This window comes from Temnothorax americanus, unplaced genomic scaffold (genome assembly GCF_048541705.1).
Source record: "Temnothorax americanus isolate GAGA-0224 unplaced genomic scaffold, ASM4854170v1 Scaffold14, whole genome shotgun sequence".
Taxonomy (NCBI): domain Eukaryota; kingdom Metazoa; phylum Arthropoda; class Insecta; order Hymenoptera; family Formicidae; genus Temnothorax; species Temnothorax americanus.
Window position 1 is genome coordinate 3,970,370 of NW_027509275.1, and position 14,687 is coordinate 3,985,056.

The following is a 14,687-nucleotide window of genomic DNA, read 5'->3' on the forward strand; positions in this document are numbered from 1 at the left end:
TATAATAATAAAAGTATATTACACATTTTTGTTATATATTATTATTTATATTACAATATCAAATCGCACCTTAGGCCTGAACGCAATATGGTTTCGTTATGTATATGTATCAACATATATATATATATGTGTATGTATATAAATGAATAATCGGAATCTCTTTCCTTCTCTTCTTCTTTGGACACAACTACATTTAGCGCCAAATGCGGCGAGAGTAGGGTATTTGGTTGCAAGTCACCAATGAGGTTTGGAATGCTCACTTCACGCGTACAGCAAAATATCAACGGTAAAATACTACCTCGTGAATCGTTGCCATCGTGGGCATCGATGATAGGACGAGGATATTTTTCTCTTTTGCTTATATATAAATATCTGAATAATTTAATTATAAGATTTACACTGAAAGTAAAATGATTTTCAGTGAAAAAAAAGTATAAATGGGGATCATAATTTTGCGATTAAGTTCAGAAAATTCATTCCTTGATAAATAAGAGTTTGATTGCGATTTTTTGCGCTGAGATGTAAATTCAAAAGTTCAAAAATTTTGATAAATGTTGAAAAATCAATTTCAAACTTAATGAGGAGTTTGATAGGTCGTTTTATAAAACTACTCGAGATAATTATAGTAATAATAATTACATGCAGTCCCCTAACGAAACACAACCCGTTATACTGATCATTACGTACGACAGATTTATATTATAGTAATTATAGTTTCGTTAGGACACACACACACACACATAGTTGTATCATAATCTGATCTACGTACATTTTATATTTAATCATAATTAAATTATATAAACGTTAGTTGTAAAATAAGTTAACACACATTGAGATTACGATGTATGAAATATGAATTTATAAATTTATATTTTTATGATCCTTTTTATAAGATGTAATAATTTAATATAATGTATAATATATCAATTCTAGCAAAATTTTCTGAAAAGTTCACAGTTCTATTAAGATAATAAAGAATTAAAGTAAAAAAAAATTGACTCATATATATATATATATATATATATATATATTTCTAAAAACTCTTCCTACAGTTTTAACATTATTAGAAATTTTTCGTTAGATGGCTTTTAAGCCAATAGCAGAATTTTCGTTGATTGGTTACATTGTTTTCATTATATAATGAGCATCCCATATTATTGGATTCCAAAATCTGCCCTATCGTAGATTATATCTCAGAACTTGACATAGCTCAACAATCAGTAATCTTCTGGTTACTAATTACATCATTCGTTAAAGAAAACCGCTTGTGACTCGGACAATAATTATGTAAAAAATACGCGCAGAATTATTCCCGAATACTGATTCAGCGCAAGAGCGAAAGGTACGATTACGAGTGGCATTATACACAAGTCATCGGGGTAAAATGTATTACGGTACTTGCGTGGCTTAAAACCGACAATTTTAATTGCTGCTTGTTAAGGATTCTCGGTTTCCGAGAGATGGCTAAATCAACATCGGATTCGCAAGCCGCCCCTCTAATGATCATCTTACGCGAGGGAAATAGTCGAACGCTCTTGTCTCGCGTTACAAACTCACTAATTAATTCCTTCCTTCTGTCCATCCTGTCTACCTGAAACATATGTGATTACAATCGATCCGACGTGTAACGACTATTTGCATAGTATTTACGTAAGGAACGGTCCGCCAAGGGTAAGTGCAAGCTATAAAAGATGTATCTAGCCGAATAAAATATTCAGTTTTGCACGGCACGAAATCCTAACAACACCCGATAAAATTATGGGTAGCGCGAATCTCTGCTTGTTGGCCATTCTGGCTATTTTAGCAGCCGTCACTGCCGAGGAGATGTACTCGGACATGTTCGATCACATCGATCCTGACCATATCTTGCCGAACGACGAGCTTCGAACGCAATATTACAAATGCTTCATGGACACTGGCCCGTGCGTGACAGAAGATCAGAAATTCTTCAAACGTACGATATTTCATTTCATATAAATTTGGATTTTGTAAACGACAGATATGATTTTTATTTAATATTAAAAGTAGAAGTGTGCTATTAAAATGCTCTAACTCTAATGATATTATAACGTGGACAAAAATATATTATTTTCTTAATCTGTAAACAATATAGAAAAATATATTTTCTAAGATAGAAAAATAGGATATTTATTGTCTAAAAATATAAAACATATAATAAAGGATATTATTAAGTTTAAGACGAGTACATCACCTCCATCTCAGATATTTGATTAATCTTTTCACATATGAAAATATTTTTAAATATATTTTTTTATCAAAGCATATACTAAATAGAAAAGATTTGGAATAGACATATCAATATTATCGTGTTGTAACATAATAATGTTCGTGTTAGTAAAAAGTTACTATTCGCACAATTTTCAAACAGCTTGCATCAACCAGAATATTAAAAATTTTATATTTTGCAGAGCATGCCGCTGAAGCGTTTGCAACGAAATGCCGAAAATGTACGGAAACGCAAAAGAAGAATGTGGAAAAGATAGTCGTGTGGTACACCGAGAACCGCCCTGACGAGTGGAATGCCATGGTAGGAAAGCTTTTGGAGGACGCGAAGAAGTTGAACATTACACCCGTTGCCTGATGTTGCCAAATAAATAGCACATTTCGCGCTGTCATGTATACTTAAAATTGTGAAATAACAAATAACGATCTTGCATCCATGTAGTTTTCCAAGATGTAGCTGTAATTGTAATATACGATACGAGCACGTAGACGAGAGCGAGATTTAGCGGTGTTGCATGTATAATTTTAACTGACAATAAAAGCCGTTTCGTGACGGGTTGAACGTGTATACCTCTCTCAACGAGTGCATCGGCAATCTGCGCGTGTAAATCATGGCGATATTTACCGCGTATCATGTCGAGTGTCTCCGCGGATTTAACGCATGGAATTGAGGAAAATAGTGACGACAACATGAGTTTTTTGTCACGCGTCTTTATCCTCATTATCGTCATTGGCATCGGTCTTACGCATGCGTCGGAAATGTATTTCACTGCAGAGCGCGGAGGGGTGACACTTGCTTGGTGTTCCAAGCATTCCCAAGCATCGGAGGAATCATTCCTGTTAGTCGCGAGATAATGCTCAGGGAGGAGACGTCCGTTCCCAATCGTCGACCCATATTATATTCTGACTAAAGTGTTTCGCCCCTCCGAATTCGTCATGAACCGTCGCTTACCAGCGGGACGATCGATACGGGTGGTGGAACGGGGTGGCTACGGCCTGCGAGGGTGACTACATCGTGACGTGTATGTCATATCAAGTTTGACGATTCTCTTTCCTGAAACCAACAAAATAATCCTCACGAGGGTATCGTGGTGTCGCCGCGTGATAACTGCAGCCATGCAACAATAATCCATCACTGAATATATAACTCCATAAAAAATATTTTGACGATATTTCGTGTCAGTCGGCAATCAATTCAACGATTCCGCCGGTGTCAGAATACACATTTACGCTGGTGCGTGAGGGTTTTACACGCGCGTACTACAGTACTCGTATACATGCCGGTATTCGTTTAAGCTTATCCTGAAACAGCAACGCCTTTTTTTTCAATGCGATAATTTTAACGCTGCAGTGCCAGATCAAAGTTCGGCTGGTGCGAAACGCGCTCTCGTTCCGGACAAAAGAATCAGAACGCGACCGAGTTTTTTCTTCGTTTAGGCATTCTATTAACCGATTTAATTTTTCCGTCGCGTAACACAGCGTGCGAGCGTGACATACCTAATGTGATACACGACAAATTCTCTTTTTCTGAATAAAAACAATCCACGCGTCGTGAGTATTAATTTCGTACAGTAAATAAAATAATAACATCGTGCTGCATTTGTGTTGAATCATGATGACTGGAAGAGATACTTAACCCGAAAAAATATAGATTTTTTTGTGCAAAGATAAATACAAAAGGATGCGAATTTACGAGCGAGCAGGTACCTACAAAGCAGGTATTTGTGCCATGGTTTGCTATGGATATTTAAAAAACAAACCACGATTTTTAATGGTATTTTTAACAAGACCCTCTTCCTGTTCCGAAGACTTGATCTACTAAAACTAAATAATACGCTTAAAAAAATAAATGGTTTTACTTAAAGTCAATTAACATGGATTTTTTTTGCTTTCTCACGTGCTCGCATCATTTCCTCTCGCATAAATTGAGGAAACCTTGATAGAACATATCGTGTAACGTGTTATAATAAATTGCATCTGATCACCTACAATCGTACGTATTATATATAATGATCTACTTAAATCATTGCTCTTAAGGCTTTGTATCGCAAAATGAGATCGTTTATTAGATGTGACGAACAATTTTATTTGACGTGCGTCATGCAAGACTTGCGTTCAATTTTCAAACATGTATTATATACTTTGTCATTGTTCGAACCAATAAGGAAAAAAAATTCTCACATTTTCTAGTAAATAATGTATGTATGAATTTCTCTCGCTCTTTTCTTGTTATTTTATAAGAGACAATTTATGAATTACGCGATTAAATAATTTAGACAAATGCGAACATTTAGTGAGTAAACTTTCGATTGCTTACGAAACACTCGCGGGGAGTTATCAGGTCGGTCTAACTTTAAAATCATTTCGGAAGCGATAAAGTTGCTAAAGAACATTTTGTGGTTTTTAGAGAAATCCGGTTATAACAATTAAAGACGTTGGATAAAGTAATTTTGCTCTACTGTATTTGTAATTCATGCATATTTAACATATCTCTTTTGAAGTCATCTGGTTAAAATCATGATTGTTTTTGGCATGCGATATCAAAAATAAACTTTTCCACCATCCTCTTTCTGGCTACCTGGCTACCATTTCTCGCGAATAACGCTCACTCGCAAATATATCATGTAATTTCACAACACGCGTGTATATTTATAAAACCAATTTAGAAATCTCATTGCCTCTGACATATTTTTACGCGCGTAATTTTTATATAAAAGTTTCAAATAGAAATTTTAATATAATAAAATAAAACGCACCTGCTTCAAGGGATAATGAGAATAATGTTCAAATATATCCATAAACGACAACGTATTTGCAACATTTTATCCTGACTAATTTTATCTAGTATAGTGTAATCCAATGAGAAAATCCATAAAGATGAAAAAGAGATTATTGTGGTGCGGTTTCGCTTTCGCCGTCGTGCTTCTCATCCTCATGATCTCGACTGAGAGCAACATCATCCAAAGGATACCGTTCCTCGACGTGACAACAGTCAATGATATCAGATGTTACGATGAAGTTTCGACTACAAAAGGCGTCCATGATTTCGATTTGGAAACAAGTACAAAATTTAAATTACTATCAATCTTTATACACATATTAAGAGTTTGTGAAAGAAAGTCCTTTATAAAAAAATGACATATAATTTTTATATAAAACATGACCTTTATAAAAAAATCATAGTTGCAAAAAATATCAAATGTATATCTTCAAATCAAATATGTCAAGTTTATATGTTTTATCACCTATCAAAAATTTATCCCATCTGTTTGATTTTGCGTAATTTAACAACAAGCACAATATTAAAAATATCAGATTTTATTCCCCTTTATATAAATGTCTAATCGTTTCTCAGTTTCTTTTCTGCATTTTAATGCCTCGGGTTGTTTTCTGCATTAGCGCTGAACGATTCAATGTAATAACATTCTAACCGGATTTTTTATAAACTTGAAGATATTAATATATATTATATTATAATTTCATTAAAAAAAAACAAATTATTTTATTATCTTTATTAACTAATCTCTTGCAAAAAAATTTGAAAACTGAATGTAGATCTACTTAAAAATCTTTTTCCGAGATATTTTAATAATTTTTTAGTACGAGCCTTTTCGAGATATGTACAATAATTTCATGAACTTTTATCTTTATTGAGCACAATGTAAAAAATTGGTACAATTAATCTTAACGTTCTGGTTTGACGTTTAGTTTGTGTATACAGTCTGATAACTTGACTTGAGATAGCGAGTACCACAATGGATATTGCGAGTGAAAAAATCTCGCAAGTTAATATATCTTAAATATATTATGATATATCAATACACTTACATCCACCTTATGCTTTAGGTGTCGACAAGCCAACGCCAGGTAGAAACATCTTCTTCCACGAGACTTCCTGTTTCGGTGAGGAAGGCCTCATATTAAACGCTCGACAAGCCTGTGCTGTAGAATCGGCGGCGCGGATGAATCCGTCGATGACCGTATACCTGCTATTCGTGAGCAAATCGGAGTTTTCGAACAGTACGCGCGAGATCGTCAGGCATCTCTTCAATTATCCCAACGTCAGGATCCGTCATATCGATCCGCAGAGGTACGTGAAGGACACACCCTTGGATGCGTGGTACACCAGCGGTGTCCTGAGGAAAAGCCACTGGCCGGTCAGTCACATGTCCGACATGCTGCGCTACTTGACCCTTTGGAAGTACGGCGGTATTTACCTTGATCTGGACGTAGTAGTCACTAGCTCGCTGGAGAATCTGACAAATTTTGCCGGCGCCGAGGACTGGGACGACGTCGCCGCTGGCGTCATGGGTTTTGACATGTCGAAGTTGGGTCGACGCGTGGCCGACGCTTGCGTGCGCGATCTCAAAAAGAATTTTCGTGGCGATGTCTGGGGTAACAACGGGCCCGGAGTTATCACGAGGACATTGCAGAAACTTTGCGCGACGATGTATGTGAGTATTGGATATCGAGAAAAGATTGGGAACTGCAATAACAGGAATTTACGTCTGAAAGATTCAGAACAAAACATTAATATCATTATTTACAATCACTTTAAATAGTAGAATGACATATATACATTCTATTTTTAACTTTACAAAACTTTGCAAAACGGCGTTAAACGTCCAAGAATTATCTCGAGAAAATTAGAATTAAATTGGAAATTTTAATATTTTTAATATTTAAAAAAAAACTAAAAATATATATTTTGATAAATATCAATAACTTGGACAAACCAATGATTTTATTATAAAAATTGTGAATAATTAGAACGGCTTTACATATTATCTATAGATAAGTGAACAATTATTTAAGAATGATGAGACTGGATTTAATCATCTGTTGAGCAAATGTGATAGCGATGATAAACTGGTAGAATAAATGTGAATACGTCATTTCATGGCGTTAAGAATTAAAGCTGTACTTAATTCTTGCTTAAATAAGCGAGGTCTATTATTACGAGCACAAAGTAAAGAACGAAGTATATTCGTGGCGAGTAAGAAACATGCTCCGTTTAACTGAATTTATTTTGTCCAGCGGATATGGTCCATTACTCTCTCAACACAGAATTAAAGACGCGGATAATCCACAACGAATCAAATACGTTAAAAAAATTCATTTTTGCTTGTTAATTCTCGTCAATTTACGTGCGAAAAATTAACAAAAAATATGCATTATTATTAAAACTGTTATAAATAAACGACGTGATTGGTTTTTGTGTGTGCAGTCTTTTATGTTTTATACGCATAAAATGCATCCAGAATCTCAGAATTCTCGTTACGATACTATATCTAACGCAAACAGCAGATCACAAACACAGACGTTTAACAGATAACGGATAATAGTGCTATAAATAATAATTTATAGTACTATATTCTTGTTTTATGCTTGAAGTGCGCGATTTTTTATTTGCATGATTTAATCAGGTACATTCGTGGGCGTATCTTATATGTTAATAATTGGTACTAATTGTAAATAGTGGTGTTACTTCTTTCTTTCTCTCCCTACCTTTTTATTGTACTTTTATTAATTATATAATCATTATTTCATTATTCTAATGATTAATCTACTTTTTTAAAATTAGTATTAAATCTTTTTTTATTAATACTAAGCTATTTTTTAAATTAATGTTTGGTTTTGTGTAAAGAGTATAACAGTTTTACTTATAGTTATGTAGTCTTCATAAAAAAAAAAATTAAAAATTGTAAGAATAAGGATACTTGAATAAGCTAAAAAAGTATTTTATATTTTTGTAGGCGCGTGACATGACGACCAATCGTTGCCACGGCTTCACAGTATATCCGCCTTCGGTTTTTTATCCGATTCATTATAAAAAATGGAAGAAGTATTTTGAGACAAAAGATAGCAACGCGACATTGAAGACATTAAACAAGGCAAAGGCGATTCACGTGTGGAACAAGTTGAGTAAAGCCGAAAAAGTGCGAGTGAACAGCAACGTACCGTACGCTGTTATCGCACGGAATTATTGTCCCTATGTTTTCAATAACAGCGGCACAATATTTTGAATCCAAGCGTAATTACAAATCGTAGGACAAAAAGTGGATGTTTGACTGACACAATATTGGATTGGAAACTTTCCAGGCGCGACATTCGTAGAATGAGTTTATCTAATATAATCAAAAGAACGATGTCATTCGTTATGTCAGATAAAGTGTCAGTTAAAATGCATTTAATGAGATAAAGGCTGATTTAGAAAAGTATTCCATTCATCCTGCTTTTTCTCTAAGGATATAAGGATATATTTATAATGTCTAATGGAGACGAACGCCATTTTAAATATTACCATGAATTACCGCGGTTACTAAATATTAAAAATAAATCGCTACCCTGTGTACAATGTAATGCAAACTGTAATTCATAATCTCGTATGTTTAAGTTACAATGAAGATGAGGTGATCTCGATGCAAGTCAGATGTTAATGCTTACCATATTGATCGTTTGTACAGTTCGAAGTAATAGATCCTTTTCTCCTGTTATAGAGGCAGAGAAGTCTATTTTTACAGAGAGGCTTAGAGGCTCGTCAAGTATTTTTTTCCACTTGAATAAGAGCGAAAACATTTGGCCATTTCTTGTATGTCATACAAAATTTCCTAAAATAAAATACATAAATTACTTTACGCTTAATAAATTTTTCATCAGGATGGTTTATATATTTACTGAATAACATCACGAATGTACATTTATATAACTCAATTTTACACATCCGAGATTAATATCTGTTCTATATTAAATATACAGATTGTTCTAGTCTACTTGGCGTAACAGCATATCAATTGTCAAATTAAAGTTTTTAAAAAATAAAATAAACTATATAATATATAAAAAGAGGCTGTTTATCTGTTGTAATACAATAAAAAATTCGCGGTGCATATCGAACGACAGTTACATACGTATAAAACAGATCTATCAGTACAAACTATTAAAAACAACCAATTGTTACTCTAGTATTATTACAACCAAAGAGTTCAGCACATAGCAATAATTAACCCCATTTTTTTTAAGAATTTGAGAGCCTTAATTAAAATTACCTTTTATAAGCCCCCAAGGTTAATTCTTCAAGTTCTTAAAAAAGTGGACTAAGTCATCATTGTGAATTAAATCTTTTGATTGTATAATATTAGAGATATTATAAATATTAATGTTATTGTTATTAATAACAATAATTTGCTGTACGTAAACAGTCAGTTTAAATACCAGACTATATCGTAACTTCACTGAAATTTATTCTTTTTGCAAATAATTTTGCGAATCGTGAACGATAATGTCGTTAGATCTTGTTTTAGCTTTCCATTGATAAAACCTCAATATAAACGTTACGATAGTTGATATTATAGCTGTGCGATTTTTAGTTTATGACCGAAAATAATGACACAAAGAATGTATTGTACGAATGTATATATGTATCGCATTTATCGAATAATAATATATATTTTAATCTGCAGTTTCTTTTATCTGCACAAAGGCGGACATAAATCTGTAATATAAATATGTAAATGAATTCTTATTCTTTCTTCAGTTTTTTCTGTATTTATCTTTATTACGCGTTTGATTTTGGTAGCGATCAAATAAATATTTTTTTGTCTTTATTTAATAATTTTGTATAGCAATAAGTTCCTATTCAACAATAATGTTCTTGATAGAAACGTAGAAAAATTATGATTATACTAGATTATGCGTGTATAATATGTCAAACAAGTTCAAGTACTTAGAAGCCAAAAGAGGCCTGAAATTAGAAAATGTAATTTAGTCCTTTGTACTATTGTCCATACATTGTAAAGCTATAAAATCACATGCAATAGTATAAAATTAATAAGTAAATCACACATTTATCTATCAATTTTTCTATAAATAATTATTTAACAAAAATGCACTATTTTGAAGTGTTCGCGTATATGTTTTTATGGATTACAATGGAATTCTATAAATTGTATAAAGATACTTCTGAATGCAGACTTTAAATTAAATTTTATAAATTTTGTATTTCCAATATATGATACAAAATATAATATATACGTTTTATAATATTTAAAATGCGATACGTGACTCTATTTCTACATACAAGAACTTGTAGACTTTTGGGAAAAGTTAAAGATGTATTATTTTATGTATAAATATATATATATATAAGCGAGAAATATTATACAAAGAAATCGTTCACTTGCTTAAAACAGGCAGATTGTAATTGGCTTCTTTTATTCTTTCAAAGATGTTAGATGTGTTCAAAAGCTGTAAAATTATCAAGATACACGAGAATATATATATAAATTATATGTTGTACGATTATTAATAAAATATATATGAAAATTCTTGTTCTTTATATTTCATATTATGATAACATTTTTTCCAAATTCTTTTTTATTAGTGTTTCTTGACTCTATGCACATAAAGCCTAGTAATTGTATCAATTGTAAAGCAACTGTACGCACGGGAAGTAAATTACGTTCGCCACTTTTTAGTAAAATAATTAAGTAAACGAATATTTGAAATATTAAAAAAAAAGTACAAAGTTTCCTTCACGTCCGGCTAATTCGCCAATTGGAGGACGCAAACCTCGTGCACTTGCCAAGTGATACGCTTTTGCGAAGATTATTAATACCAATGACTTGCTGCAAGATCTATATATAACACATAGTAAACTATAGATAAAGCTGCATGCAGCAGTTACGTAGGCCGAACTGCAGTTATACGAATGAGAATAAAATCTGTGCAAAAGTTTTATTTGTCTATGTGAAGTTTTACTGTCAAATACAAAAAATTATAGCCATATTTCTTGTTAAATGTTTCTCGTGCACTTTCTATATCTATAAATTTACAGTATTTTTTCAATTTTATAGATAATCGTATCAATTGATTTTTGTTTTGAAGTCGTTCTATGTGCGTTCTATTTCGCCCTTGAATGCCACTGCTTGAAAAATTAATTACTCTACGTGACTCATCGTCAACGTGACTTGGATAATTGACTGTTCATAGCAGAAACACGGTTAAACAATTTCGCAACTCTTTCTCGAATATATTTTGGTTTCATGCACGGGTAACTAATCGTTGTAAGTATCTAATCCATTTCTATTATACGTTTCGATAAAAAGATATCCGACAAGAAATTGATCTTTAACGTAAACAAACACAAATATCAGATAGAATTACATGGATTGTGTAAACTTTCACAGGTTTGTTGCAAAAAATTATCGAAGTTATCTGCAGTTATGAGGACACAACGGGCGTTTTTCATATTCTGCTCCCTCCTTGGATTAACGATTATTATCTGGATTTTTTGGAGAGAATTATCGATGATACTTACCGTCAGCTCAGCCAATCACGTTTACTGCTACTGGAGCGGATCCAGTGGTATCATGGAACTCGGACAAGGAGAATGGGGTTAGTCACAAGATTTTATTTTTCATCTCTCGAGTATCCTAAAGAATAGAACGAATATTTAATTCTATTAAAGTATCATATATTTTCTTCCGCGAGATCTTTGAATAAAATTAAAAAAGAATTTTATATTTAATTAAAACTAAGAAAGGCAAATTATTTTATAATTTTACCAAGACAAACTATCGATAACAAAAAGACATAAAGTAGAAAATTAAAAAATAAATTTTTTTCCAAAATAATGCTTTTAAGAAATATAGACTATACAAATATTTAAAGAGATTAAATAATTAATCAATTATTTCCTTTTTGGCATTTGAAGAATTTATCATAGAAATCAAGAGTAAAAGTTGATGTTATCGCAAACGATTTAGCGGCTAGACAGATACTTACAAGTTGAGCTAAGATACGATTATCAAATATAATTATCAAATATCAAATATATATATATATCTGATATACTTTGAAAATATTTAAAATTTTATCTCTGATAAACTATATGTGTATCTCGTTATAGATGATTAATATTTCAATATTATCAGCTGCAGTGGTTCGCCTACTTTTCAAGCGTGTTATTTTTAAGTAACACGTTAAAATTTCTATTTTTATCGTAACGCGTACGTATTCGTAAACATGTTTACGAAAAAATATTTATACTTTCGTACGATACATTCTTTACAATCATAAGCTATAGGCAACTCGGTGTCCTTAGTCAAGTTATCGATTTTAATATGCAATCACCTAGTTATACTAATTACAGAATACGAGAACAAAAATATGCTGTTACATACTATTCTACGTACCTTAATCGTATTTGTGTGTGTGTAATTTATTTTTTTTAATATAAAAACAATAAATAGGTACAGTAACAAATTTGTTTTGCGATATCACAGTGTTTTCTCTTTTGCTTTTAAATCTCTATGATCAATTCTCGAGAACCACATAGTTTTTAATTATTTTCTGTTTAAATGCTTTAGTTTAAGAACTAAATCATTTAAATTTGTTTTTCAAGCGTATATTACCTAATTACCCGCTTTCCTCAAATTTGTAGACGAACAAATGCTGATACCAAGCAGATGCATATTTTTTCACGAGACATCGTGTTCATTGCCGAATCTCACGCCTCAACAAGCATGCGCCGTGGAATCGGCAGCCAGAAATAATCGCAATTTGAATGTCTTCCTGCTATTCCTCGCGACAGGGCAGTTTTCCGAGAGGTCTAAGGGAATTGTCGACATTTTACAAACCTACGACAACGTGTACATAAGGCGAATACGTTTGTCGACATACATTATCAATACGCCGATAAAGGACTGGTTCTGGGCAAACATCCGTAGATTATGGGAGAACTACGATTGGCTGCGCAACGACTTTCATGATTACATCCGGATGTTAACACTGTGGAGATTTGGCGGTGTGTCATTGAATTTGAACAGCATCGTGCTGACGTAAGTTGAGCGAGTATCTCTTATCTTCAATTCTTCAAAGTTAATTCAACGACGAAGATGAAATTGATAATTTCCTAATAAGTTTCTCGTTGATATCAATGTATCATAAAATCTGTCCTACTCCAAAATATCGCAAGTAGACAAGCATCGACATCTATTGAACTCGCTGCAACATGTTAACACAAGAGGCAAACATATTTAGGTATAAATAAATATAAGAATTCGCATTTAGACCGTTGGACGAGCTAACTACTTTTGTGGGCGTGCAAGACAATCGAGATATGGGCGTCGGTGTGTTTGGCGTCGACACCAGCACGACGTTCGGAAGGAGTTTTGCCGACGCCTGTATGGAAGTCATTGAAGATATAAACGCGGACAGCTATTTGCGATACAATATCACGAGAGTCGTAACCGAAGCCGTATGGAAGCTCTGTTATCAGCGAAACGTAAATAGGGTAAACTTTATTTACTTAGCGAACAAGCAACCACCTTCAGAGTACGTTTCGTGACATACATCTATGTTTCTCTCTAAGATTTAAAAGTTTTATATGAAATGAGTTTTAATGTCAAATTCTATAACATAAATTATACAACTTTTTTATTCTTGTGTAACTTGTGTTGTTGCTCGCCTCGGTTACGTAGGGTGCATAATTGACGTGCGCGAGTAATGAAATAAATTTAGATTTAACGAACGATTGGGAGCGAAGAGTCGCAGACAGAAGCGTCGTTTTACATTGAGCATTGAGCGCGTATGTTACATTAGCTCGAACCTCGAACAAATCTCTTTCTTAATTACTTGCAGCTCTCGCGGGACAAGGAATGTCGGCGGTTCACGATCTATCCACCGGAGAAGTTCTATCCTGCGTCTTCCGCGTTGCAGAAGGTTCGTCCGAACGAAACGAGAACGGCAGAAATGCTGAAGCTGAGGATGCCCATAGGGAAGAACGCCATGACGATTCATTATTCGTGGAACAATTCGAACGATTACACGCGAGACGAAGACGTTGACGGTGTCGGTGACGATGCTGAAGCGGACAACACGGCGGCCTACAAAATGGCAGCCAGGCAACACTGCCCGAAGATATACGAGTTTGCTGGAGAAAGCTCTTTAAGCTCGCGATATTGGATAACCAATACGTAATACACACGTAGCACAAAATACGCGCACGTATCGCAAAATTGGGAATGAAATTATAATATTTATTACGCGAGCGATTTTGTATTGATTTTGTATTGAGAGAGTACGTTAAAATAATTACCTTTCTATTTTGTATTTTTGCATAATGACGCCCTGGTAACCTGGTATACATATTTCCGTCTTTCATATGAGCTTTATTTTGACAAAAACCGGGCTGAAGATATACATATTTCCACGCTATCACCGCCACCGCCGATCGCTGCAGTATCGACGATACTTTCACCAGTTTGCCGATGTTGACGTCAGATGGCGCCTCGATCGCCATCAATGACGTACGATGTTTTTTTTCTTGCCTGCTTGAATTCCTTTATTAGCACATTCAGAGGTCAAAGGTTAGGTTAGGCTGACTCCGCTGACTTCGTTCATGATTTATGTCTTTTATATCATTAATATTCATACGCAGG

At 33.6% G+C, this 14,687-nt stretch overlaps 3 protein-coding genes and 2 long non-coding RNA genes across 14 annotated transcripts; 3 read left to right on the forward strand and 2 right to left on the reverse strand.

Moving 5' to 3' along the window:
- Positions 1–23: 23 nt before the first annotated feature.
- Positions 24–8,825, reverse strand: LOC143894474 (uncharacterized). The gene is made up of 5 exons (XR_013256096.1): positions 8,692–8,825; positions 6,462–6,752; positions 6,073–6,380; positions 2,870–3,298; positions 24–1,591 (listed from the first exon to the last, which is right to left on the reverse strand). It is a non-coding gene; the product is annotated as an uncharacterized LOC143894474 (long non-coding RNA).
- LOC143894472 (ejaculatory bulb-specific protein 3-like) lies at positions 1,710–2,797 on the forward strand. Its single transcript, XM_077400771.1, has 2 exons — positions 1,710–1,954; positions 2,430–2,797. Exons 1-2 carry the CDS (start codon positions 1,759–1,761, stop codon positions 2,600–2,602), a joined length of 369 nt encoding a protein of 122 aa, XP_077256897.1. The 5' UTR covers positions 1,710–1,758; the 3' UTR covers positions 2,603–2,797.
- On the forward strand, positions 3,125–9,700 carry LOC143894464 (lactosylceramide 4-alpha-galactosyltransferase-like). Of its 9 annotated transcripts, none has more exons than XM_077400747.1 (4): positions 3,125–3,266; positions 5,090–5,305; positions 6,091–6,698; positions 8,001–9,700. In XM_077400747.1, exons 2-4 carry the CDS (start codon positions 5,104–5,106, stop codon positions 8,268–8,270), a joined length of 1,080 nt encoding a protein of 359 aa, XP_077256873.1. In that variant the 5' UTR covers positions 3,125–3,266; positions 5,090–5,103; the 3' UTR covers positions 8,271–9,700. The 9 variants fall into 9 exon arrangements, with proteins under 9 accessions (XP_077256873.1, XP_077256874.1, XP_077256876.1 ...); XM_077400748.1 differs by having other exon boundaries at positions 5,095–5,305; XM_077400750.1 differs by lacking the exon at positions 5,090–5,305 and adding an exon at positions 3,912–3,962 and having other exon boundaries at positions 3,129–3,266.
- Positions 9,701–10,947: 1,247 nt separating this feature from the next.
- Positions 10,948–14,358, forward strand: LOC143894461 (lactosylceramide 4-alpha-galactosyltransferase-like). Of its 2 annotated transcripts, none has more exons than XM_077400739.1 (5): positions 10,948–11,309; positions 11,433–11,640; positions 12,689–13,085; positions 13,318–13,531; positions 13,888–14,358. In XM_077400739.1, exons 2-5 carry the CDS (start codon positions 11,469–11,471, stop codon positions 14,224–14,226), a joined length of 1,122 nt encoding a protein of 373 aa, XP_077256865.1. In that variant the 5' UTR covers positions 10,948–11,309; positions 11,433–11,468; the 3' UTR covers positions 14,227–14,358. The 2 variants fall into 2 exon arrangements, with proteins under 2 accessions (XP_077256865.1, XP_077256864.1); XM_077400738.1 differs by having other exon boundaries at positions 10,949–11,309; positions 13,318–13,540.
- Positions 11,560–14,485, reverse strand: LOC143894476 (uncharacterized). Its single transcript, XR_013256097.1, has 3 exons — positions 14,345–14,485; positions 12,660–13,251; positions 11,560–11,678 (listed from the first exon to the last, which is right to left on the reverse strand). It is a non-coding gene; the product is annotated as an uncharacterized LOC143894476 (long non-coding RNA).
- Between the last annotated feature and the right edge of the window lie 202 nt (positions 14,486–14,687).

What these genes read in the sequence shown, in the direction of transcription:
- LOC143894461 (XM_077400738.1), top strand. Translation starts at nt 11,469, where the DNA reads ATGAGGACACAACGGGCGTTTTTCATATTCTGCTCCCTCCTTGGATTA. An exon ending in ACTCGGACAAGGAGAATGGG is followed by an intron (nt 11,641 to 12,688) that starts GTTAGTCACAAG and finishes TCAAATTTGTAG; the next exon opens with ACGAACAAATGCTGATACCA. An exon ending in TTGAACAGCATCGTGCTGAC is followed by an intron (nt 13,086 to 13,317) that starts GTAAGTTGAGCG and finishes ATTCGCATTTAG; the next exon opens with ACCGTTGGACGAGCTAACTA.
- LOC143894464 (XM_077400747.1), top strand. Translation starts at nt 5,104, where the DNA reads ATGAGAAAATCCATAAAGATGAAAAAGAGATTATTGTGGTGCGGTTTC. An exon ending in TGATTTCGATTTGGAAACAA is followed by an intron (nt 5,306 to 6,090) that starts GTACAAAATTTA and finishes CTTATGCTTTAG; the next exon opens with GTGTCGACAAGCCAACGCCA. An exon ending in AACTTTGCGCGACGATGTAT is followed by an intron (nt 6,699 to 8,000) that starts GTGAGTATTGGA and finishes ATATTTTTGTAG; the next exon opens with GCGCGTGACATGACGACCAA.
- LOC143894472 (XM_077400771.1), top strand. Translation starts at nt 1,759, where the DNA reads ATGGGTAGCGCGAATCTCTGCTTGTTGGCCATTCTGGCTATTTTAGCA. An exon ending in AGATCAGAAATTCTTCAAAC is followed by an intron (nt 1,955 to 2,429) that starts GTACGATATTTC and finishes TATATTTTGCAG; the next exon opens with AGCATGCCGCTGAAGCGTTT.